The sequence below is a fragment of the Prionailurus bengalensis genome, chromosome E1, assembly GCF_016509475.1.
Source record: "Prionailurus bengalensis isolate Pbe53 chromosome E1, Fcat_Pben_1.1_paternal_pri, whole genome shotgun sequence".
Lineage (NCBI taxonomy): Eukaryota > Metazoa > Chordata > Mammalia > Carnivora > Felidae > Prionailurus > Prionailurus bengalensis.
In genome coordinates, this window is record NC_057347.1 from 13142793 (window position 1) to 13168736 (window position 25944).

At 54.0% G+C, this 25944-nt stretch overlaps 2 protein-coding genes across 5 annotated transcripts in view; both read left to right on the forward strand.

Moving 5' to 3' along the window:
• Positions 1-122: 122 nt before the first annotated feature.
• On the forward strand, positions 123-16383 carry P2RX1 (purinergic receptor P2X 1). The gene is made up of 12 exons (XM_043583374.1): positions 123-744; positions 9592-9739; positions 10032-10103; positions 10546-10615; positions 10864-10960; positions 11261-11341; positions 11601-11742; positions 13481-13608; positions 14018-14108; positions 14536-14601; positions 14945-15046; positions 15158-16383. The coding sequence occupies exons 1-12, from the start codon at positions 608-610 to the stop codon at positions 15221-15223; spliced, it is 1200 nt and encodes a 399-aa protein (XP_043439309.1). The 5' UTR covers positions 123-607; the 3' UTR covers positions 15224-16383.
• Positions 16384-20494: 4111 nt separating this feature from the next.
• Positions 20495-25944, forward strand: part of CAMKK1 (calcium/calmodulin dependent protein kinase kinase 1) — a 35122-nt gene continuing 29672 nt past the window's right edge. For 2 of the 4 annotated variants that reach the window (XM_043583378.1, XM_043583377.1), the window contains exon 1: positions 20531-20638. The gene's annotated coding sequence lies outside the window, so the exon portion shown is untranslated. Of the gene's footprint in view, positions 20639-25944 lie in introns of all 4 variants that reach the window. The other 2 variants (XM_043583376.1, XM_043583375.1) reach the window with 2 other exon arrangements.

The window sequence follows — 25944 nt, forward strand, 5'->3', positions numbered from 1 at the left end:
CTCTCCTGGCCGCAAACCTCCCAGGGACTGAGCTCCCCACCTGGGGGCACAGGTAGAGTGAGAAGGATGTTTGGATATGGGGATGGATCCCCGGTTAGGGGAGGGCTTCAGCCTGAGGCCACTCCACCCAAGCCCTTGGCCCTGTTCTGTTCTGTTCTGCCAGGTTCGTTGGGGGTTGACAGCTTTATCTTTGCCTTGTGACGAGTGGCCTGTGGTTTTCCTGCCAACAGCTTCTGTTTCCGGAGGCTCAGCAGGGCTGAGGCGGAGCCAGGAGGGGCAGTGGGGCTGGGCCTGGGTGGCCCCACTAGCCCCGCCCCCATCCATCTTTGGGAATTTATTTGTCCACAGACAGGGCTGGCCCACAGTCCATTGCCTGCCAGGGGCCAAGAGCTGCTCTGACCACCCAAGGATTCTCTTTCTCAATCCAAATGCCTTCAACTAACCCCTGACTCCTGACCTCTGGCCCCAAGCTGCCTTGCCCTACCCTTCCTAAGGGACCAGGAAACCCCTAGAAGCTCCATTGTAGACGTGGGCGTTGACGCTGGTCTCACCTCAAGAGCAAAGGCTGTGCAAGGCGCTCAGTTCTCAGCCCCTAGCCTGGTCCACCATGGCACAGAGGCTCCAGGATGAGCTGTCTGCTTTCTTCTTTGAGTATGACACTCCCCGAATGGTGCTCGTGCGCAACAAGAAGGTGGGCGTCGTCTTCCGCCTGATCCAGTTCGTGGTTCTGGTCTACGTCATCGGGTGAGTCTGGGCCCCCTAACTGCCACCCTCTTGCACCAGCTCCCAACCTGGGCCTTTTCTCCAGGCTCGGGGATGCCCCCCAGGATCCCAACGAGCCCCTCTTTCTCTCCATCGGTTGTCATCCTCCGTGACAAACTGTAGTGCTATTCAGACAGAATGGAAGCCTGGTAACTCACTGTCAAGATGGGGACACTAAGGTAGAGAAGGGAAGCCTTGCTCTGGGTCATATGGTGAACAAGAAGCAAAGCCGTTGGGTTCTAAGGAACTGACTCACTGTTAACAGTCTCTCAAGTGGTGAGTGGCGCTGGAGGCCAGGGCCCCAGCAAACCACATCCAAGTCTTACTTCTGACCACCCAGCCAAGCTAGCCACTACTAAGAGATGGAGGCCGCACCCCATTTTATAGGCCAAAGAGGGAAAGGCCCTGCTTCCACCTGCCCCGCCTAAATTAGAGGCATCCTGCAATATTTGAGACCCCCAGAGCAAAGAAACTTCCAAATTCAGAACACCTGACACCTAAACGGTGGCATGTCAGGCAGAGGTTGGAGGTCAGTTCAGGTTGCAGGGATGACTCCTCCTTTATGGGCATCTTGAGACCTGTCCCGCTGAGACAGAAGTAAGGTGGGAGTCCCCTGCAGTCTGACTGTCCTGGGAACCGTGCAAAGGCCATCTTCTTAAGATCAGCCTTGCTGTCCCAGAAGCCAAGACAGGCCTGGCAGGGGCTTACCCATGTGTGTGCTTATGTGAGCACGTGTGTGTGTGTGTGTGTGTGTGTGTGTGTGTGGTGTATGTATCTGTGTTGTACCTAGAGCTCTGTGTGGATGCACGTGTTCTCATGTGTCTGGGCATGTGCCTACTGGGTGTGTCCCTGGGGTTGGGTATCCACATGATGCATGTCCTGTGGCTGAAGTGGCTAGGTACCTTACGTGTTCATCCCTGCATGTGTGTGGAGGTGGGGAGATCACCATGTCCACTCACAGTGATGCTGCAAAGGGTTCTTGAAGGCCCCAGGGCCACTGAAAGGGTTTCAGCTCCTGCTGAGGGGTTGAGGGATGGCCGGCAGAATCATTTTGCTCTGTGATTCTGAGGTCCCTGCCCCTCTGCTCTCCATATCCCCATTTTTGTTGTGGGACCAAACCAGGACTGCTGACTGGAGCCCAGGGCAGGCTGACCAGGAGGCCAAACAGTGACCATATCTCTCTGGTCCCTCCAGGGCCTCTGTTATCCAAAACAGCCTTCCCTCTACCCCCATCTGGCCCCCAAGGTCTCAGAGCTGGTCAGGTGGAGTCAGAGCCAGGACCTAGGCCTCTGATACCTTCAGCCCCTGCCTCCCCGCTGCTCACAGACCAGTTTGACATCTGCAATGTCATGTGAGCTCCTCCAGAAAGGAGCAGTGGGTCCCAGCTAGAACTGAGACCTCCTGCCCCCAAGACTTAGTGCTGCCTTCTCCTTTCCCACCTCACACGGGCTCTGAGAACTTTGCAGTGAGGCACTGATGGTATGATGCCAGGCACAGGACAGGCTTAAAAGTTCATCCTTAGCTGCACTCCTGATCCTCCAGGGAAAAGAGAGGTTGCCCACCCAGGCCCAGCCCATTCTTCACCCAAAGAGATGGGAGACGGTTGTCCTCACTGTGACCCCCGTGGCTCCCTATTTCTGCTTTCAGGTCAGCACTGGGACCAGCGCCAGGACCCTCTTGTGTGTTGGTCACAGCCTGTCAGAGGGAAAGGGACAGTCCTCCCCTCCCACCACCCCACCCCTAGCTGCACCGTATGCCCCAAGCCACCATTCAGTCCTGAACACATACTTCCAGTAACAGGCACCTGCCTACTTCCCTCCTTCCTTTCCTCCCTCCCAAGGACAGTCTACTCAGTTTCCAAATGGATGTGGCCTCCTCAGTGTTGGTGATGCTCAGAGACAATGAGTGATTTAGTGTGGATCTCACAACTAGAAAGAGGCTGAACCAGCTCTGAATCCAGCTGCAAGTTTCCAAAGTTGGCCTTGAGATCCTGGAAAGGAAACATCCACAGAGAGGGGTACCGACTTGCCCGAGCGTATAGCAGAGAGAGGAAGGCAGGGTGTCCTACAATACCCACCCCCCCACAACCCCACCCACAAGCCCAGACGTCCAACTCCTGCTGTCTCTGGCACCCTCATCTGGCCACTGCCCACTGCTTTGCTAACCACTCAGCTGGAGATGGAAACCAGCCTGGACTTGGTCTTACTATCTCAGGTTTCAAGTTCCCAGCTGTTCCACAAAACAAGGGCGGGGAGATCCCCTCTAAAGATATTGTACACAGGCGCATTCCTGAGGAGGAATGGCCTTTCTTTACTTACCGCCCCCCCTTCCCAAGGCCGCTGTCTGTCTGGTCCTGTGGTTGCTGCAGGGTACAAAAGGGAGCATGGGAGAAGAGCCAGACTCCTGCATTCCAGAGACAAGGGCACAAACAAGATGGGGGATGGACGGACAGAGAGACAGAACTGGACAGAGGGACAGACATTGGAGCACAACCATTCTGATGAAGAGACAGGTCCTGAGACTTAGAGATGGAGAATTACTGAGATGGAGGCAGAGAGGCTGAGATGCTGAGAACCCGAACAGACTCTGAGGAGGGAAACTGAGGCTGTGTTCTCTATCAGTCACACTCTTCTGGGAAATCCATGGCAAGTGGAGCGAGCAAGTGGGCCTGAGGCCCCAGTGGGCTGAGCTAAGCTGTTACTCTTTTTGGCTCAAATTAAAATGGTTAATTTGTGGGGCGCCTGGGTCACTTAGTTGGTTAAGCATCCAACTCTTGATTTTGACTCAGGTCATGATCTTGCAGTCTGAGATCAAGCCCCGGGTTGGTCTCTGCACTGAGTGTGGAGCCTGCTTGGGATTCTCTCTCTCCCTGTCTCTCTGCCCCTCCCCTGCTGTGTTCTCTCTCTCTCTCTCTCTCTCTCTCACACACACACACACACACACACAAAGTAAATAAATAAACATTAAAATATTTTTAAACGGTTAATTTGCAGTTAGAACTATCTCCTGGGTGGTGATGCACTCTCTGGAACTCAGCATATAGGCTGTGGGCTGTCATCCATGACCTATCAGGCCCATCCATACAAGGAGCGTACTGGGATATGTCCCTGCCTGGAGGGCTCTGGTTTGGAGAAGAGAGAGGTCTGGCTGCAGCTCACAGGAGAGTCCCAGTGGGATTTGTGAATGCTGCTTGGTAAGAGGAGTGTGGGAAGGCTTCCTGAAAGAGGCAACACAGTGGCGGAACCGCCTTGAGCAAAAAAGCCTAGGGGCTATAGTCCAGGAAAGCCTGTTCTTGGCTTTCCTAACCCCCTGTGCACCTCCACACAGAGTGCTTGAGAATTTCACATGCTTCTAAGATTTTCATATGAATCCTGGAACACACCAATCAGGGATTAGGATAGATACAAATTATTGCTGGGAAAAATGGATTCAGGGACATTTCTACAGCATCTTCTCTGTGCCTATTTCTGTGTTGGGCTCCATGAGAAAAAGGTGGGGTACAGGGTAGGCAAAGGAAAAATGAGGAGTGAAGAATGAGTTGGCCAGGACTTCTTTGGTTCCTAGTGAAGAGTGGGGCTATTGAGTGGTTTATATAACTGGAAAAAAAAATCAAAACAGGCTTTGGGCCTGGCTGGATCCTCCATGATGAGAGCACAGGAAGAGAAAGTTCCACAGGGAAATGGTGGGGAGTTCAGGTTGGTCCCACTTAGGTTCTCCAAAGAAGCCAGGATCTTCTCCCCTTCCCCACTCTGCCATCCTCTGGGCTTCATTCTTAGGCAGTCTCTCTGTCCTCATGGTGGGAAAATGTCCCCCAGCAACTCCAGGCTGATGTCCCACCAGCTTAGCCATCCTTGGGGCATAAGACTGTATCATTTTCCAGAGTTCCAGCAAAAGTCCCAGATCCAACTCTTACTGGCAGGGGTTAGGTCAAGGGCCTACCACAAAACCAATTGTTATGGTCAAGGAAATGAGATACTCTGATTAGTAGAGTCTAGTTGTGTGACTACATGGTCCAGGCACTCATGCTGGAAAGCAAGGTATGGTCAAAGGTCCTGGGGCAGGAAAGGAACAGCAAAAGAGTCACTAGGATTAGGCTGTGGATAATGGAGAACTGAAGGGAAAGGAAGTGGAGGATGAGAACAGCCACTGATCCAGGCCTCTGAACGCCAGGCTGAGGAACATGGGGAGCCATAGAGGGTAGTGGGGAGCCATTGAAGGATGTCTATCAGGGGAAGGTCCAGGGCAGGCAGGTGTTGGGGTGGGGGTGGAGGCCAGAAGTGGGCAGCTGTAAAGAGGCAGCAGTGATAAGAGGACAGGATTACACCATGCCCAGGAAGAAGCAGTGACCAGAAAGACAGAAGTGGTCACCCTAGTGGGCCCCACACCAGGGAGGTATGTGTGGAGGGAGCACCCACTGCTTAGTTTCTGCACATCATCGCTGCAGGGGGACATGGGCCCAGATCATCCAGAGTTTTTGACTTCTCAAGAGCAGGGGAGATTGGAATTTATGGGCAAAAGGAACCTCTTGGTGTTTAGAAGTTGGTGACTCATTAAAACTGTTTAAAAACACAAATTGTCAGCCTGACTTATCTGCAGACTGCAGGTTGATTAACCTCTGAACACTCAGCATGGGTCCCAGCTGTGAATTCAGTCCTTCTCATGCCTGGAGTCTGGTCTTAGCCCTCCCCAAGGCTTCTGTGCCCCATAGCATGTGCCTGGGCTGGTCAACTGCTGCCTACAGTCCATGGGTACACCTTGTGTCCCACCAGCCACAACCTACCCTCCCATCCCATGCCCAAGTTCCCTTGGCATCTGCCCCAAAGAATGTGGGGATAATGGAGAACGAGGGTGTGAGGATGATACCTGGGCTTTGAGGGGGATACAGTAGGTATGGTGCCATCCTCCAAGATGAAGGCACCAGAGGGGCAAGTTCTGTGGGGACATGAGGCATTCAGGTTGGTCCCACTGAATTTTTGTTTTGAGATAGAAGTCAAATGCCATAACATTCACCCTTTAAAAATATACAACTCCGTGGTTTTAGTATAATCACACAGTTGTACAACCACCACTATCTAGGTCCACAAAATATTCACGAGTCCAAAAAAGAAAGCCTACACTTCTTAGCAATCACCCTCCATTCTTTCTCTCTCTACAGCCTATTTTGCCTACTCTGGACATTTCATATAAGTAAAATCATATAATATGTGGCCTTTCCCGTCTGGCTTCTTTCACTTAACACAATATTTATTAGGTTCATCCATGTTGGTTGTAACATGTATCAGTAGTTCATTCCTTTTTCTGGCTGAATAATATTCCACTGTATGGACATACCACATTTGGTTTGTTTATTCATCAGTGTATGGTCATGTGGGTTGTTTCCGCTTTTGCCTCTTATGAATAATGTTGCTGTAAACACTTGTATACAAGTGTTCATACAGCCATATTTTCAGTTCTGTTGGGCACATACCTAGGGGTGGAATTGCTGAGTCAATGGTAATTCCATGTTTAACTTTTTGAGGAAATGCCAGCCTGTTTTGAAAAGGGTTGAGTTTGAGTTTGAGGTGCCTGTGTGATATCTGGGGCGAGGGACCAAGAAACAGGGAAGGAATGTGTGTCACAAAGCAGTGGGCCATGTAGACATGTATGTAAGTTCCTTGAGTGCAGAATTTTGGTTTGTTTTGCTCACTTCTGTATTTTTAGTGCCTAGAACAGTAAGTAAATAACAAATAAGTATTTGTTGAATCACTAAATGAATGTGTGGAATTAGATCTCTCAGGAGAGGTGCAGAAGTAGGGATAAAAATCTGGGAACACAATGTATCTGTGACAGCTCGCACGAGGTTCTGTCTGGGCTGAGGATGGCAGCCAGGGCCATGGGGGCAGGTGGACATTTAGAGAGAAATCACTGACTCGAGACAGTGAAAATAAGAGAATTATTTATTACATGCCTACTGCATGGTCATTTCCTTAAAGAGAACTCATGGGAACATCCCCTAGTCACCTAGACTTGTTTTCTTCCTGGGGCCCAGCCCACAGTTGAGTGCATGGTAGGGCCTTGCTCATATTTGTTGAATGAACAGCATTTTTGAGGTAGGTGCCACCAACTCTGTTTTACTGAGAAAGCCAGGACTCAGAGAGGTTTTGTCCTTAGCCTGGTGAGGCTAAAGTCACACAGCTGCCAAGCAGCAGTGCCGATACCCTAATCTTGGCTTCTATTCCCTGGGGGGGGGGGGGGCACTTGGCCAGTCCCTCTTGGCCAGTCCACCATGTGCCGTCTTCCATGAGGGGCTGTTTGAGAAAAGACTCAGGACAGGGTATTGCTGAGGATGAGGTGGAAAGAATGAGAAAGATAATGTCTGGAAAAGGAGGGATTTCTGAAGATGTTCATGTCTTTGGCATCAGACCCCCTTGATGGTGACAGCTAGGCCAGGTCAAGGTAATCATGGGGGCGGGGGGCTGATGCCATGGTTAATCCATTATTATCAGAACCGAGGTCATTGATGTCAGATTGACTTTACCATTTTACCCCCAGGATTGACAGTCCACGGGGGCGGGCATAGCCGAGAGTGACTGTATCAGCCCCTGCACACAGCCGTGGTGTGGCTCCACTCTCCTGCCTCCTAGCAGACATGCTGATGCTGGGCTGTTCAGTGGAGAGGGGCAGAGACCTGGGCCGGGACCTCAAGCCTGGGGTCTGCCCCTGACTCGGGAAGGACACTCCCTCAGACCTCCGTATCCCCATCTATACTGTAAGGAGTTGGTATTGGACCCAGAGAGAGATTCTATCGAGATGTTGGATGGGGGCGGCAGAGAGGGAGGCCTGTGACCCTCTTATAGGGGATCAGGACATGGAGCAGCTCCCCATCACCCCCAACAGCTCCTCTGAGCTTGGGCATGAATCCAGAATCGTCCCTGGAGGAAAGAGGTTAAGGAGGGTGGCAGTAGGTGATGTCCCCAACTCTCCTTGATGAGGCTGGAAGCACTGAGGACTCGAGGCCTTTGTCATGCCTCACCTGTTTCCATCTGGGACCTGCAGGGGGCAGCAGTGACCATGCTTAGGCTTGGGGGCACCTCCAGAGCCAGGCTGAGGGAGGGACTTAGAGAAGATGAAGAATGGACTATGGGACGGGAGAGGGATGGACGGGTGTGATGACTTCTGGGCCCTGGGGCAGGAAGACAGCCCCCAAAAAGCTAGCACTGACTCTGGGACTAAGATGCCCAGAGAATTGCTATCAGGCCTGAGCTTTGGGACGCAGGAGAGAGGCTTTGAGCTCTGCTTGGACAGGTGGGCTGAGGGTAGGGTGAGGGATGAAGGGGATATAAGCATACCTGCCTACAGTCAGACACAGCCACAGGTGTGCTTACAGATTTCCCCTGGAGATACATAGCTACACACTCTGACGGGCACCACACATGGACAAACACACACACACAGAGTTACCCTGAATCTCCATGCAGTCTCTCCTGAAAGAAATGGGGCATACCCAGGATCCTCGGTTGTTAAGTAACAGAAACCAAACCCAAATTGGCTTAAATAAAGAAAGGGAATTTATTAGCTAATGTAACAGAAAAGTCCAGAAGTAAATTTTTTTAACATGCCTCAGGCATGGCTAGATCCAGGAGCTCAACCATTATCAGGAGGCTGCCCTCTCCATCTCCTGGCCTGACTTCCCTCTAAGTTGGTTTCATTCTCAGGTTTACTCTCTCTGTGAGGCAGCAAAATGCCTAACCTTAGTTTTGGTCTTATAGCTACATTGTTTTGCTATCCTGCAGAAAGGATGTCTCTTTCCCAGTAATTCCCAGAAAAACCCTGGCCTCATTGCTGAAACTCCCCAGGTTGTGTGTCCATCTTTAGACCCATCACTGTTGCTAGGGCGATGGAACATTGATTGGCAAGCCTTGGTCGTGTGCCCCACCCTCCAGCCCCCAAGGTTAGGACGGAGGTAAATTTCACTGAACCTCCCAGATAGAAAGTGAAGAACCTAAAGCAACAGGGGTTCTTCATGCTGGAAGGGAAGGCCAGAATGTCCCAAGACAGCTGGGAGGCCTCCAGCCTGAGTCACTCCCACAAAGGCCTCAAATGGAGCCAGATAACACAAGCTCTTCAGAGGGCCACTTGCCCCCCTCTGTTTCTCTTCCAGTCCCCCTTGCCAGGGGCTCCCAGCATGGCTGAGATAATCATAGCTAATGTCTCTACAGCACTTACCGCACCTGCCAGTCCCCACTCTAAGTGATCTATGTGCATTAAGTAACAACAAGTACTATTGGTACTATTATTATTATTCCCATTTTACAGATGAGGAAACTGAGGCATAGAGGGATTGAAGAGTTTATCCCAAATCACACAGCCATGGGTAGTGTAGCTGGGGTTCCAATGCAGGCTCTTGGGCACCAAATACCAGGTTCTCAGCCATCATGCTCTGCTAGGTCTCAGTGGGAGAATCTTAGGAAGGAAGGAGAACTCTGGCATAAGGATTATGGTCTCAGAAGCTTGGCCTCCAGGCTCCAGAAAATCCTGCTTCTTGGAAAAGGATCTGAGAGAGTCCTTCAGCGGTTCTTCTCCCTGGGAATTAGTATTTTCCTGGGGAAAAGCAGGGTGGAACTTCAGGTACAGGCCAGCTCAGGGAGGCAGGTGAGGCTCTCCTGCACCCAGCCCAAGATGTTAGCTTTAGGAGCAAAGAGTGGCTCAGAGATGCCTCTGGAGACAGGAGGGCAAAGGATTTGACATGTCTAGCCGGTGCCAGCAAGGGCCGCAGCCCATGTAACCTCATGCCATCTTTGAATGGTTCTGCCCAGCTCTGGTCGTTTTAACCCCCAAAATACTCCACAGGTGGGTGTTTGTCTACGAGAAAGGCTACCAGACCTCAAGTGGCCTCATCAGCAGCGTGTCTGTGAAACTCAAGGGTCTGGCCGTGACACAGCTCCCAGGCCTGGGCCCCCAAGTCTGGGATGTAGCTGACTACGTCTTCCCAGCCCAGGTGAGCTGGCTCAGGGATACACCTTCCACCCACACGGCCTGGCTCAGAGCAGGATTGGACTCTGTCCAATAACAGATGGGACCAGTTCAGCTCCTAGCTCCCCTCTGGGCCTCAGCTTCCCTAACCAGCAAAAACAGGTTGTTATATCATCCCACTCTGCCATCATCGGTTATGGAGGCTGCTGGGTATCATGTGGATTCTGGGGGTTTGTTGGGGCAGTGCTTGGGTTCTGGGGGGTGCTGTTCTCCCAACTCAGAGCCCTGGTCTCCCCTCCCCTGCCCCTCACTTCCAGGGGGACAGCTCCTTTGTGATCATGACGAATTTCATTGCAACCCCCCGGCAGGCTCAAGGCTACTGTGCAGAGGTGAGGACTGCTACCCGTCCCCTCTCCCCGCTTCCTGGACCCAGGGAAAAATAACATGGAAGAGAAGGTCCCCCTGGGGTTGAAGATAGGATTCCCAAGGAGACTGCAGTGGTGAAATTTTAGGCATAGACTCACACGAAGTAACAATCCGAGATTTCCCTCCCAGCTGTGTGTCAAGCAAGATGCTGAGCCTCAGTGCCCACCCAATCCCCAAACCCTAACGTCCCTGTTCCCTGCCAGCTGACACTGGTAATAGGGCAGCTGGACATGAGCCCAGAAGGGTCCTGGGAGGGGTCTGGGGGGAGGAGGAAGCTGTAAGCAAAGTTCACCCCAAGGTGCTGCAAGATTGCCCCACGACTTCCCTAGGGCCCTGGGGGTGAGAGGAGAGTTTCTTAGAACCCTACCCAAGGGGCCTAGGACCAGCAACTCTCCCTTCCCTTAGCACCCGGAAGGGGGCATATGCACAAATGACACTGGCTGCACCCCAGGGAAGGCAGAAAGGAAGGCCCAAGGTAAGCTCAGCCTCCTCCTGTCCCCCTGCACAGCCCTGAAGCTCCAAGCTTCCTCCACCAGCAGATCCTTCCTGCTCTCTCCCTTGCTGCCATCCTAGCCTTGGCCTACCCTGTCCCAGACCCAGACACATTTCTGTCCTCAGGTTTCTGCTCTCGGGTGTCCCATCACTGGGGGCTCTTGTGGATGAGGGGCCTCCTCTGTATCCCCAGCTTGGGATGAGCACCCACGGGTTCCTTCCTTGCTCCAGGTATCCGCACAGGCAAGTGTGTGGCCTTCAACGACACTGTGCAGACATGTGAGATCTTTGGCTGGTGTCCCGTGGAGGTGGACGACAACGTCCCACGGTAATGCCTTATCCATCCAGGGAGCTAGAAGCAGGTTCCCTAACCCAGACAGAGGGGCATCCGGATCCAGTTCTGGAAACGATCTGTCCTGCCTTCTTCCAACCCCACCCTTACCCCATCTGTATGGCCCAAGCCAATGATCCCCCTGGCCCCTGGTCATTACAGCACACCCATCCCCCACAAAGCCAAGGCCACAGGAAGATCCCATAGGTTATCACACCCCCACACCCGTGACAAACTCTGGTGGGCGCACGGGGGACACCTGGGGAGGGGGCAGTGAGTGAGTGCAGTCTCCTCCAGCCCTGCCCTTCTCCAAGAAGCCGAGAACTTCACTCTCTTCATCAAGAACAGCATCAGCTTTCCACGCTTCAAGGTCAACAGGTTTGTGGGAAAAGGGGGCAGAAATGCAGGAGCCCCTCGAAGCTGTTCCAGCTGGTCTTGACTGTCTCTGTCACCTTCTACTCTTGCTGATTTCACTCTGGAGACAGAAGCCTGAGCTGGGCCCCTCGGGTGGGCTGCTTTTAGTCTCCAAGGGCGGGGTTTAGTGGAATTTGTGACGGATCCCCAGAGCTTTGGGGCATGGTGGGCAACCTCCCAGCTGGCATTCTGCGGCCACTGATGCTCTCCACTCCCATTATAGGCGCAACCTGGTGGAAGAGGTGGATGCGGCCTACATGAGGACCTGCCTCTATCACAAGGCCTTGCACCCACTGTGCCCCGTCTTCAAGCTTGGCTATGTGGTACAAGAGTCAGGACAGAATTTTAGCACCCTGGCTGAAAAGGTATGGTGCCAGGCGAGTGAGGAAGGCTGGGTCCTGGGATCATCAGGTCAACGAAGGCTTTTAAGTCCCAGGTGATGCCCCCCTCCAGCCTCTCTGGTGAGGGCTGAGTATATATATGCATCTATTCCCTAATATTGGGCACTCCTGAGGGTCAGGCCTGAGTCCTCAGCCAGCCTGGCATGGACCTGACACGGAGGAGGCACGCAGAATGATTGGATGTGGGCAGATCTTATCACATGGATGTTTGCTGAGGTCACACTGTTTTTTAAATATTAGATAAAAGCAGCTTGAATTCCATGACCCATGGCCCTGAGAAATCCTGCACCCTGCCCAGGATTCCTGGGAATTCCAGAAGCTGGAATTTGCACAGTCACCTGGGGCTCCGAGAGAAGCAGTACCTTATAAGGAGCGCAGACCTATCTGACTGGGTTCAAATCCTGTCTCTGCCCCTAACGAGCAATGTGACCTCAGACTAGTCTTTACCTTGAGTGTGACTGAACTTTTGCACCTACACAGTGGGTACAATAACAGTACCAGGCTCAGGGGGGTTGTCTTGAGGATCAAGTGAGCTCACGCGTGGGACAGCCCTTCAGTGCTGCCTGGCATGTGGCAACCCACCCCCCCCCCCCGCCCCGTACATGTTCCCACGTGACCATTATCATCCTTCTCCTGCAGGTGCCCATTTAGGGCAGGAAATCAGCTTCTTTTCTGTGATATCACACACACACACACAACACGTCTAGCACAGGGGCCAGCAAACTTTTTCTTTAAAGGGCCAGAGAGTAAGTATTTTCAGCGTCGCAGGCTGTATGGACCGTGTTGCAATCACTCAAGTCAGCTGCTGTAGGGCAAAAGCAGCCACGGACGATACGCAGACAGACTCGGCCCTCTGGCCTCAGCTTGCCAAACCCTGGAGGGGGTTACACTGTAGCAACACATGCCACCCGAAAGCTGAATGTTGGCCCTCCCTGTCCCTAAAATCTCCCCGTCACCTGCACTTCTTACCCCTCCCCATCATCTACAGATGCCTGCGTACCTGCCTCCTGCTTAGTTGCCCAGCTCTCCTCTCACTCTGACCCCTTCCCAGCACTCCTGTTGCTCAGCCTAACCCCGCGAGTCCCTGATTCTTGCCTTGCCCAGAGGAGCTTTACTTGTTCAAGTTTTCTCTTCCTAGCCCAGGTCTTGACAGACTCACTATTCAACACGGTTGCCTTCCATGCTGTGACTTTCACTAGGAACTCAGGAGTCAGTGACAAATGAGACAGCCAGCACCACCTTCATGGAGCATACAGTCTTAGAGGAGATGGGCTAATAATCACACGAAATAAATATATGATTTCAAAGTGGCAAATGTTCCAGGAGAAAACACAGAGGGAATAACAGGCACACATTTGAGACTGGAAGGTGTGGTTAGGGAAGACCCCTCAGAGAAGGTGACCACAAGATAAGAAAGAGCCAGCCTTTTGGAACTAAGGGAACTTTATGTGCAAAGGCCCTGAGGTAGAAAGAACTTGGTGTGTTCTAGAAACCATCGGAAAGTTGAAGTGTGATGGATGGGAGGGGGGCCAGGGAAACTGACAGGACCTTCACCCTGAAGCAGCTTCTCGAAGTCTCTTCCCGAACAAACAAAAAATGCTCCCCCCACACCCCGCCCCACTCAAGAGATTGCTGGCATCGGCATAAGACAGGAGTTTCTTGATCCCAAAATCCTGGATCTTAAACACCCGTGTCCCTGCAGGGCGGCGTGGTAGGCATCACCATTGACTGGAACTGTGACCTGGACTGGCAGGTACAGCACTGCAAGCCCATCTACGAGTTCCACGGACTGTATGAGGAGAAAAACCTGTCTCCAGGCTTCAATTTCAGGTGCCTGTCCCCCTGAACAGGTGCACCCAATTTCAGGTGCAGGACCCCACCGGTGCACCCTTCCTTGGGGTCCCAGAACCCCTTGAGGCCAAGCGAGTGTGCCCAGGAAGGAAGCAGAGGAAGCCGGGCAGCTCCCGTTCTCCTGGGACTGGCCAAGCAGGGAGCCCGCAGGGAACAGGACCCTGGCAGCCTGAGCTCCGCCCTTTGAGGCCCGCCTGGCCAGGGCTGGCAGGGGAAATTGCCGACCTCAGGAGTTAGGGTGAAGGTTGAACACAGCATTCCTGGAATGAATGTTGGGGGGCATGGGACTGTCCTCACAAACCTCTGAGGGCTCCTGCTGAGCTCTGAGAACACTGGACCTGAAACTATTCTCCATCACTCATTTCTGCAACCTCACCCTTTCCCCAAGGTTTGCCAGGCACTTCGTGGAAAACGGGACCAACCACCGGCACCTCTTCAAGGTGTTTGGGATTCGCTTTGACATTCTCGTGGATGGCAAGGTGAGTGTCCGGTGCGAGGGACAGCCAGAGACACAATCTCAGTTCCCGTGAGTGCTTGTTGGGTGTCCACAGTTATGGACAACGGGAAGTTGACTGGGCTTCATTCAGTATTTTTACTTCTAATAACAGATGGACCCGGATACCTGCTGAGGGCAGGTCTTTCCAGTCTGTGACCTCACCTCCTCCACTACCTCCCTGTATCCAGGGAGGCAGAGCCAAGGTCAATACCCAGTGCTTCTAACCAGCAGCTGGGTCCCCATGTAGAGCTAGAGCTGTGGGGAGCAGTCTGTGGGGCCAGCTGATGGCGGGGGTGGGGGCAGATGGGGAGCCCCTTGCCCCAGGTCTGGCCTTAGGGTTTCTGAGAAAGGCCGCTTCTACCTGGCTCCTTCTGACTGTTAATTCTTCTCTCCCTGGGCCCTGCCACCAGGCTGGGAAGTTTGACATCATCCCCACAATGACGACCATCGGCTCTGGAATTGGCATCTTTGGAGTGGTAAGTGTTAGAATCACGGGGCCACTGTGCCAGGGGTTAGTCCCTCCTCCACATCTCGGTGGCAGCCAAGTCTCTCACCCCTACTGTGCCTATCCCACTGCCTCAGACCCACAGTATGTCTGCAGAAACTGAGGCCCAGAGCTGGGGCAGGACAGAGGTGGGCTGGGGTGATCTTGATGCCCTGAGGGAACAACAGAGCATCATCACCCCCCCCCCCCTTCAAAACCTAAGGTGTGGATAGGGCAGGACTAAGCCAGGCCCCCACAGCCAGTAGGGACCGATGTGGGCTGTGGAGGGCTCGGTCCTCGCCACCATGTTATATCCACCGTCTCGCTACCCTCAGGCCACGGTTCTCTGTGACCTGCTGCTGCTCCACATCCTGCCCAAGAGGCACTACTACAAGCAGAAGAAGTTCAAGTATGCGGAGGACATGGGGCCGGGGGCGGTAAGAGAATCCCTGAGTTGGGCCTATCTGAGGTCTTAGGCCCACGTGTCTGTGTTGGGGGGCCAGCTGCTTCCCTGGGGCTGACTTTTTATCCCCTCAATGCTTACACAGGGGGAGCATGACCCCGCGGCCACCAGCTCCACCCTGGGCCTGCAGGACAACATGAAGACATCCTGACCCTCGGCCCCTGACTCCTAACCGGACACAGCATGACACTTCAGGCGGGGGCCCTGGTGGGGTCCCAGCCAGGACACAGAGGTCTCCTCAGGAGCTCTCCAACCTCTTAGCCAGGCAGACACTAGGTTGCCTGCGGCTCAGCGTGGACACTGGGAGAGACCTGTGCAATTCTGGGCTCTTGCCCCAACTCCACAACATCCAAGGGAGCTTCACCCAGCCTCAGCCACTCCTGGTCTAGAGCAGCTGGGGCTGGGCAAGGCTCCTCTCACACTCCTGTGTCAGAGAAGTGTGCTTCTCTCTCTGGGCCCTCACGCTACCCCACTGCCTCACGTCTCTAGATCCATGCTTTCCCATATGGCAGACACTAGCCATGATGACAATTTAAATTTATATTAACTTAAATTGAATAAAATACAAAATTCAGTTCCTAAAACTAGCCACATCACAACTGCTAAATAGACACATGTGTCTAGCGGCTGCCATATTGAACCACATAGAATATTGCAGAAAGTTCCATTGGACAGCTCTGCGTAAGCCCCATTTCTTACTGGCCCCAGATTTTCCTAGGGAGCTTATCGACAGTGCAGGCACCTGGGGCCACCTCAGACCTCCTCAACCGGAATCTGTAGGGCTGGCCACAGATCTGTAAGGATGGAAAACTCCAGACCATTTTCAGGATATAAGTTCAAGAACTGCCTCTGATTAGGTATCAGATTTAGCCTGGGCCTGCATGGCCTCGCAGATGCAGGTACTGAGCAGGTGTGCGGTGTGTTTATAAGCCACATGGTGTCTCACGTACACACCCCCATACACACACTCATCCACATGCACACCCCCTTCTCATCCACACTCTGTTTTTGAACAGCTAGAGCCCTGCAAACACAACCATCTAAACATACCTATGCCCTCGAGTACAGACACATGGTCCATGCCACAGCACCTCTATGGGGATATGCTTCTCCCCAAGTGTGTCAGGCTGAGACCGTCCCTTCTAGCCATGAATCCTTACTCAGCTACCTCGGGTTGGGGTGGAGACCTGGCCAAATCCTGGGCTTCCTACTCCTGTCCCAGCCTCAGCGCCTAAGGCCTGCCCAGTTCTGTTTGAACACAACGTCTGGGGAAAGTGAGGGGCGGAGTACAATAAAAGGAATGAGGACAAACCTCTGCCTTCTGTACTTTTCCCCACTTTTCCCTCACTGAAACTAGGTGTCCCCATCTGTGAAATGTGGGGGGCCGAGTTGAGAGATCTCTGAGGTCCTCTGCATCTCTTGGTAGACAGTGGTGAGCCAATATTTACGTCTTCAGTCCTCCAGTCCAGTACTGGAGGTCGGCTCACCTCTGTCCATGGGCCACTGTACCCGAACATTGGAGCTCTTCCTGGTCCTCCATATGCCCCTCCCACAGCTTTGAGAGGTCTGGCACTCAGACAAGCTGATACCCTCAGAAGTGGCCTCATGACAGCAAGGATAAGAATGGGGCTGGCTGTCCCAGGAGGGAGGTCTGAGAGAATCCCAAAGAGAGGAGGAAGGTCTTGAATGGAGGCAGTGTGGAGGGATTCTCCAGGGGCTCTGCTGTGACAACACCTGCACGCTAGACTTATGGCCAGGCAGCATCTCTGGGAACCGCCCCCCCCCCCCCATCACCGTGCTCTATCTAGACCCATGCTGTCCAATAGCAATGATGGAAACATTATCTGTGCAGCCCAAAATAGTATTCGCTAACCACATGTGGCCACGGGATACTTAAAACGTGCCTAGTACAACCAAGGAACTTAATTTTTAATTGTATTCACTATTTTTTAAGTTTACTTATTTATTTTGAGAGAGTGTGCGCGTGAGCATGCAAGCAGGGGGAGGCGCAGAGAGAGAGGGAGAGAGAACATCCCAAGCAGGCTCTGCACTGTCAGCGCAAGCCAGACGTGGGCTTGATCTCACGAACCATAAGGTCATGACCTGAGACGAAATCAGGATTTGGACACTTAACCGACTGAGCGACCCAGGAGCCTCTCATTTTATTCACTTTTAATTACTTTAAATCACCACACGTGGCTAGCGGCAGTAAGAAATGATATTGGATGGCACAGGCTAGCCCCTTCCCTGTCCTTCAGGCCCTTGGCTTTCTACCCTCTTCCCCAGCCAAGAACCATCCCTCAGTTTTTACAAGACAGGAATTCCTTCTTCTTCCCTCCGTTCCTTCTCCAGTCCTACCTGCTTTTGCAACTCCTGCCCTCTTCCCTCCTGAATGAGCAGAGGATTCCTCCTTTGTATCCAACCCTTCTATCTAACCCAGAGGCCTCCCGGTAGAGGCTGCCTCTCTTTTCTGCCAATACCTGCATTTGCTCCTCCTTTCTGCCTCCTCCGGGCCCTTGTTCTTCTGCAGCTCTGCGTGCTCTCCCTTCACTGCCACTGTTCCAGAAAGACCCACATTTCTACACTTCCTTCTGCATCCCACCCTGTGCAGCTGGTCTCCAGCGGCCACCCCCACTTCTCCTAAATGCCCTTGGCAAAGTTACCAACAGCGTCCTTGCTGCCAAATCCAAGCAGACACTTCAGCCCGTATCCTGCTTGGCCTGTCAGCCTCTGACACTGTTGACCAAGCCCTCCTTTGTTAAAAGATTTCCTTCCAACAGCTCCTAGGACCCACCCTCTCCTGAATTTCCAGCCAGACCAGTACACAAAGAAAAGACGGTTTTCAATTGCAGCTTTGCCAAGGGTCACTGTATGTCCTTAGGCAAGTTGCTTAACTCTCCAAGCTCCTCTACAAGGCAGGGATAATAATAGCCTCTACTCAGGTTGGGGTAAGATAAGATATGTAAGGTGCCTAGCACAGAGCCTGGCACACCAGTAGTGCTCTGCCTCTCCATCTAGCCTTGTTATGCCCAGAATTCGTGATCCCCAAAGACCACTAGGGAGCCGAGTCCGATGCAAAAGCAAAGAGCCTTTATTCGAGCTAGCTCGAGCTCAATCCCCTACCTGCACCGACGCAGCGGTGAGATACCAGGGAAAGAGAGCGAGTTTCAAAAGGACAAAGGTTTTATTGGGGCCTGGGGGCAGTTGGTGAGGTAATGGCTATGGCCTCAGCCGATTGGCTGGGGAGGGGTCCTGGGGAAGGGTCCGGCAGGTGAGGGAGGGTTTACTCCAGGGGAGGAGGTGTGGTCAAGGTGAAGGACACAGAACAAGATGGAGTCGAGGGGAGGAGGTGTGGTCAAGGTGAAGGACACAGAACAAGATGGAGTCGGCTGGCGTAGGCCCGCCCTTTCAGCCTCTCTTTCAATAGTGGGGTCAACTAGTTGTCCCTGGATATCTAGTCTACAGTGATGCTACCTTTGGTTCTTAGTTGGGTATGTGGCTGCCTAGAATGGAAACTGCATTTCCCAGACTCCTCTTGCACCTGGGTCTGGCCATGTGACTGTTTTAGCTAATGGGATCAAAGTGGAAGTATCACGTGACACCTTTTGGGACCTTTCCTTAAAAGAGAGCTGGTGCAGATCCTTCGCCCTCTTCTTCATCCTTGTCTTCATCCACTGCAAGGGATGCATATGTGACAACTGGAGCTCTAGCCATTATCCTGAACCATGAGGACGAGAGTCATACCAAGGGGTTGCTGGAGTGGAAAGGGCGTGGAAAGAGCCACATCTGGAAGGTCTTTGTGGAACAGAGCTGACATACTAGCCTTGGACAATCTTCTCTGAGGCTTATATGGGGATTTCTGTTACCTAAGTCAAAACTGATCCTACTTGGTAACAGAAATCTTTCCCCCTTAAAAGCAACTGCTCCGTCCTTGGCGTCTGCTTTATTTGCTCTGAGTTATCTCACCCTTTCCCATGGCTCTACTTACCATCAGGGGTCTTTTCTGACAACTTCCAAAAGTGTCTTTCTGGTCCAGCCCTCTTTCCTAAACTCTACTCTCACATATCCAACCCAAGTGCCATATCTAATTATTCATTAGACAAACATCTTTTGAGCACCTACATGCTCACGATGTGTCAGACAGTATGCGGGGTGAATCAGACACAGACCCTGTCCAGAGGGGGAATAGGCAGGTAAATGAATGCTGAGTACAGGGCAGTCCCTAGGAGGGGCTGCTAAGCCATGCTGGGCAGTGAGGAGGTCATAGGGAAGAGCTCCTGGCAGAAGGGACATTGAACCAAGCCCTGAAAGGAGTTAGACAGGCAGGTGGTTAGGACTGAGGTCATGGAGGTCTTGTTGAGACCTATTCTCAGAATACCGGTGAGCCACAGAAGATTCCTAAGCAGGAGCTGAATGGAGAAAGGCTAGTCGGAGGAGTGAGACTGGAGGTCAAAGAAGAGGCTGCTGCAGCAATCCAGGTGCAGCAAGATGGTGGCCTGAGCTAACATAGAGGCAGAGAGCCGGTGAGAAGTGGATGGTTTCCAGCCATGTTTACGAGGCAGCGTCAACAGGACTGGTTGCCGGGAGGGGTAGGCTAGGGTGACTCCCAGCTTTCTGGCTCCCGACTGAGACAGGGACACAAGAGGCCAGGTTTGGGGGAGTGACATGGGGCTCTGTCTTGGGCAGGTGGTGGGGGGAGGTGCCAGAGGATTCACAAGGGAACTTTGCATGATTGAACCAAGAATTGGTGAGCAATCCCGAGGAGAGGTATGGGGGTGGGCGGAATCCCCAGGAATTGCCCCTGTGAAGGTCAGGACGTCCTGTTGAGTTCTTTCCATCCCGTCTGCTCCAGCTAGGCCATTCCTGCCGCCTGTTCATAGAGCCCTTCCCCAAACATGAATCCAACTATGACCCCAACACTCTGTGATAAACCACTTCGCGTTTCCCCTGCCCCCCACCCAGCAGAAGGCTCAAGTCCTGAGTCTCCCATTCTTGGCCTTTTTCCCTGGCGCCCAACCTCTGCCGCATCCCTCAGTCGCGGATCCCACTTTGCCCCTCACCTAGTAAGCACCGCGCATCTCCACCCCCAACTCCCCACCCGCGAAGCGCCCATGCCCCAGCCAGGTCGAGACGGGAGGAGACAAAAGGTTTGGGGAGGTAAGCACTCGGACCTCGCAGGCCCGGCTTAGAGGCCCAGACCGCGGCTTGGAGGGATTTGGGGGGAGCCCAGGCGGCCTTAATTGGGGCGACGGGGGCGTGAAGAGGTCCAGCCCCGCCGCAGGGGGAGGGGCCCCTCTTGAGCCCTTACCCGCCGTGGCCCCTCCCCTCCAGGAGCCGGGCAGGAGTCCCCGGCACTGATTGGGCGGCACCGCGGGCGGCGGAGCCGGACCAATGAGCGAGGGCCGGGCGCGGCGGCGAGCGAGGGAGGGAGCGCTGTCTGGAGGAGCGGCGCCGGCAGTCTGAGCTCCGCGATCCCAGCCCTGGCGAGGCGGGTGGGGCGGGGCGCGAGCCGCGGGAGCGAGCCTGGTCGCCCGCCGGGCCGCGGAGACTGTCGCCGGGCGCCGAGGTAGGGGTCGGTGGGGAGGGGACCAGGGGCAGGGAGCGGGAGGGGACGAACACCTGAACGTCAGCTCGGCGGAGCCTGCAGGGAAGAGGGACGGTCTATGAGGCCGCGTCTAACGAGGGCAGCTGGGACCGCATCGGTGCGGGGATCCTTCCCCCTTTTGGGGGGCCGGATCTACTGGGTGCTTTCCGGAGCCTGCTTCTGTCGGCGCCGGCAGCCGGGACCGCATCTATGCGGGCGCCCCGCCGTCTGCGTCCCTTCCCCAGCTCTAGTCTGCGGGACTGCGTTCATAACCCGGCGCACTACCCACCCCCGCCCCAGCTGTGGGTGGGAGGCCGTATCTATGCGGAGTGGGCCCAGATCTGTGCACCCACGTGTGGATCTGCGCTGAGTGCTCCTCCTACACGGCCCTCCGCCGAGTCTTCCCTGCAAGAGCTGGGGAGAGGCAGAGAGGGGGTGGATGAATGGGACAGATGTGGCGGGTGGCTTTAGCTGCGCAGTCCTCCCCTGGATGGAGCGGGGTGGAGGGGGGCGGCGAAAGCGGGCGCTGCGGCCTCAGGGGCCTGATAGGCACAGAACTGGTGGCTGGAAGGGTGCACACGTGCGCAGGGACCTGTGTGTGGTGTTTGGAGGTGGGTGTGTGTGTCACGTGGACACGAGTGTGCCTGTGTGTGTGAGGGGAGTGCATGACTGGATGGAGTGGTGTGTGAGGGCCGATCACATGGATGTGGACGTCGGCGTGCGCCTATCTGGGGAGGCGTCTGTGTGTGCCTTGAGGGTACAGAGGTGTGTAGAAAAGGTTGTGTCCCAGGTCACAGGACTATGTCTTGGTGGGTGCATATGCGGCTGTATATCTGCCAAATGGGCTGGGGAGTTGGGAGGAGTACGCAGCTTGTGTCCTTGAGGATGCACTGGCCCCCACACGGCCCTCACTCTTTATTGGGCAGATACAGATTGAACACCCACTGTGTGTCAGACTGTGTCCTAGGCCCACAGACTCTGGGGACCTCTGCCTCCTCCTTCGCCTCTCTCTCTCAGTACCCACAGTAGGCAGGGGGATCATTTTAAACCTCATCCAACTGAGTCATTCCCCTGCTCAAAAGCATCTTCCGGTTTTTGAGGCCTCCCGGTCTCTGTCCACGAACCCCTCCAAGGCCAAGCCCTGAGTCTCAGCCAGAAAATGGCTTTCTGTCATGCATAGTGAGAACTTCCATCCACTCCCCCTCTGAAATCCTTACTCAGTGGTCATGAAAGAGCTTACATGCCACCTCCTCCAGGAAGCCATCCCTGGGACCAGGCACGGCAAATGGCTGGGCCCTCTCCTCTGGGTGTAACTCTGCTCGCCTGGGTACCTCTCACATGCAGAATCCCAGTCCAGCAACATTAGCCTTCTTGCTGTTCCTCAGACAGTGCGAGCACCATCCCACCTCACAGCCTTTGCAGTGGCCGGTTTCTCTGCCAGAAATGCCCTTCCCAGATGTGCACACTGCTTGCTCCCTCACTTTCTTCAGATTCTACTCAAACCTGCAGAAAGGCCTTTCTGACCACACTGTAAATAGTACCCCCCCCCCAGCCCCTCACTCTTGATCCCCCTTACATGACTGTATTTTTCTCCATTGCACATACCACTTGACATATCATCTGTTAATTATTGCCTTTCTTGTTTGTTGCTTCTTGCCCTAACTAGAAATTAAACTGCATGAGAGCATGGACTTTATGGTTCACTGCTTTATCTCCCAACACCTAGCACAGTCCCTGGACACATATATAGCAGGTACTTACTGAATATTTGTTGCATGAATGAGTGACTCTGGATTTGGATCCCAGAAGTCTGTGTCTCTGGCTGTTCCCTAGCCTATGAGCCCCCAGTATGAGGCTAGGTCTCCTCCTCTTCTGTCCTCCAGATTCCAAGTTCCTGGAAGGCCAGGTGTGGGAGAACTGTGACCATATTTGCATGTTAGAAATCTTCCCTCTAGCGACTGATGTGGAGGAGGGCTTGGGGTGGGTTCAGGGTATGAGCCTGGAGGTGGGGAGACTGTGTGGCAGAAGCAGTGGGAAAGAAAAGCAGAGATCTAAATCCTGATTTTGTAGGGGGTCCGACTTAGTAACCTCACCCAGCAGTGGGGAGATGAAGGAGGGCTCCCGGAGGAGGAGATATCTGAGCTATCCTCCAGCAGCAAAATAGAGGGAGGTGTGTTCCTGGCAGAAGGCACAACTTGTACAAAGCCCTGGCAGCGGAACAGAGTCTGCAGTTTGGGAAGCCGTGAGTGGTGTGGTGCAGCCAGAGGAGAGAGTAAGTGTGGGGCTAAGGGAGCAAGGATGAGCAAAAGGGAGAAGATGGGTGATACGGAGGGCTCCCGGGTTTCTGGAGAATTGGGAGGATGATGGCATCCACCTCTGCGACAGGCACAGAGGAAGAGCAGACTTGGGGGAAGTGCCAAGTGGAATGGGGACTCTGTGGGTCTGAAACGCCCAGGAACATTGCAGAAAGGAGGCAGCTGGCTGGAAAGAGTGGGGCTGGAGGTGCAGACCTGGTGTGGAAGATGAGGAGGGGCAGAGATAGAAGGTGATGCCTGGAGACCATCAGCCAAGATGTGCTGAGGAAGCGCTGAGGGTTGCCGTGCGAAATTGGGTGCAGGGCCCACCGCGGTGCTTGGGGCCTCTCCGGGGATGATGGGAGGGGACATCCTCACGGTAGGCATCCTCAAGCATGACTTGGCACTAGATGCCTGGGCCTCCCTCAAGGAGGACTGAGTCATCCCGGGCGGAGGCAGGAACTGCAGAGGGCACCCGTTGCCAGGGCCATCCAGACACTTGTCAGGAGCATAAACACGGCTCCTGTGAGGCAGCCTGGCGATGTCAGGGCCACCTTCTGAGTCTGGCCTGGGTGGCCTGACCACCTCCTTGCAGCTTTCCTTTCTGGACAGTGTTTGGATGGCCAGGGCCGTGTCTTCTCTGCCTGCATGGTAGCTGCTCAACCTAGCCCTGAGATTCTCAGCAGCCTTCCAGAACTCACAGTGAGGTCTGAGTGGTGCCTGAAGTCATCCCAAGAGGGGCTGCTCGAACATTTGGACAAAAGCGGGATCTGCCTGCTCTCTGGTACTCTGGGTCTCGTTTGAGAGACCCAGGTGGACGGGGAACATCCTGAGGAGGAAGCCAGGCCAAGTAGGCATCTGGGGCCAGGGTCTGCATGTTGGAAGTAGCCAGATGCCTGGGGGTGGGGGGATTCCCTGAGGGGTTTATGTGCCAGGCCCTCCTGGAGCCAGGGGGCAGATATGGGGTTGTACGTTGTACATCAAGGCTCTCTTTCAGCGGCTTCTACATGTAGATACATCTTAGTTCCATATCACTCAGGCACAAATTGCTTCTCTAGCCACAATCTCATCTACTTCTATAGCCCTGGGAGTTGGCAGGATGGCAGCCTCTTGTCTGATTCACATATGAGGAAACTGAGGCTCCAAGAGTCTCAATGACTTTTCCAAGGCAACATGACCCAAGTCTGGGAGGACAGGATTACAGTAGCTTTTCCCAGTGAGAGAGGGCCTGAGTCTAGTCATTCTTGGCTACCAGACTAAGCTGGTTCCTGGGGGACTCTCCATGCCCATAGAGTCCTTGCTGAGCCTTGGACCTCGGTCCTAGCCTGTCTGTCCTTTTGTTTTGTTTTGTTTTAAGTTTATTTATTTTGAGGGAGAGACAGCGAGCGAGCGAGCATGTGTGTGCTTGTGCTCACACAGAAGTGGGGGAGGGGCAGAGAGCGAGAGGGGGAGAGAGAGAATCCCAAGCAGGCTCTGCACTGTCAGCACAGAGACCGACATGGGGCTCAAACTCACGAACTGGGAGATCATGACCTGAGCCCAAGTAAGACACTTAACAACTGAGACACCCAGGTGCCCATGTCTGTCCTTCTATTTGCCCACATAGCCCCCATTTGCCTCCACAGTCAGTTGCAATCAAGTCACTACTGAGGCCTCAGCTTGGGGAGGGCCTTGAGAGACCTTCTCGGTGGCCCCTCAGAGAGGGGTGGCGCCTGCCCAGGACACACAGCCCAGCCTGGTGGACAGGTGACCGTGTGGGAAGTTCAGACTTGACCTTCTAAGATCAGGTTCCCATGGTCCCCGTGCAGCCACCGCCCCCCCACCCCAATTCTGGAGCACGCGTACACGAGGACCTAAAGGCACCCGGTGCACATTAACACATTTATCCACCTGTGTAGAGTTCTATCTCCATGCAGATGTGCTTCTATGTGTGGACTCCCTCCCCACCCACCCCAGACATACACATAACCCCGGCCCACATCCCTGCCCGTACAAGTTCTCTCACATGTGGCCGCACATTCTCTCACGTGTGGACACATGCCCTCAGATGCATAGCCTCAGGTGCCAGGCGCTGTTCCCCGGACATGAGGCTGGAACCTGGGGCCTCCCCAGTGCCTCCTGCGCAGACATGCTTAGTCACCTGAATTTGATCCAGGGAGGAGGGAGGGTGGAGGGCCTGACGTCAGCCCTCATAGCCGCCTTGTGCCGCCTGCACATCCATCTGGGCCACAGCGTGTCCTAGGCAATCACAACAACAGCAGCACAACAACTCACTTTTACGGAGCTTCCGCAGTGACAGGCTCGGTTCTGAGACCGGTACGGACAGGATTCACACGTTTATGCCTCACAACTACCCAGGGAGGTGAGACTGCTATTAGCCCCATTCTGTAGATGAGGAAAACTGGGGCACAGAGGTGAAGTCACCTGCCCGTGGACCCAGACCAGGAAGAGATGGGGCCAGCAGCCTGGCATCAGAGCCTGGACCCTTAACCAGGTAATAGGGCCCCAGGGTGGAGCAGAGAGACTTCTGCCTTGGCTTTCTGTGTGAGCCCTTCCCTGGCCCTTGCTGGACCTCACTTTCCCCTGGAGAAAAGAAAAGGAAGGGCATTAGAGGAAGCTGGCTTCCTGCTGGGATAACAGCCTCAGGGAAATCATATGCAAATTTTATGGGCCAGGGCCACCTGTGGCCACTGCTCTTCAGGGGGCTGCAGACCTAGGGCTGGAGCTCCTGACGTTGATTCATTCCCTACGAGAGACTGGGGCCCCGGGCTTGTTGGGGTCCCGTTTCTGACGCTGCTTTCCCGTGTCGACTGGGGACAGCGCTCTAATGATCCCTATGGCTACCCCTCGTTCATTCAACACACATTTATTGAGCTTCTACCATGTGCCAGGCACTGCTGCAGATCCCGATGATCTCATGGAGACGAGGCAGACAAGAGCCCTCATCTATGGACCTTATATTCTAGTAGGAGGAAAGAGGCCTACAGGGTGAGG

Coding starts and splice junctions, on each gene's coding strand:
- P2RX1 (XM_043583374.1), top strand. CDS start 608: ATGGCACAGAGGCTCCAGGATGAGCTGTCTGCTTTCTTCTTTGAGTAT. Junction 745..9,591: donor GTTCTGGTCTACGTCATCGG/GTGAGTCTGGGC, acceptor AATACTCCACAG/GTGGGTGTTTGTCTACGAGA. Junction 9,740..10,031: donor ACTACGTCTTCCCAGCCCAG/GTGAGCTGGCTC, acceptor CCTCACTTCCAG/GGGGACAGCTCCTTTGTGAT.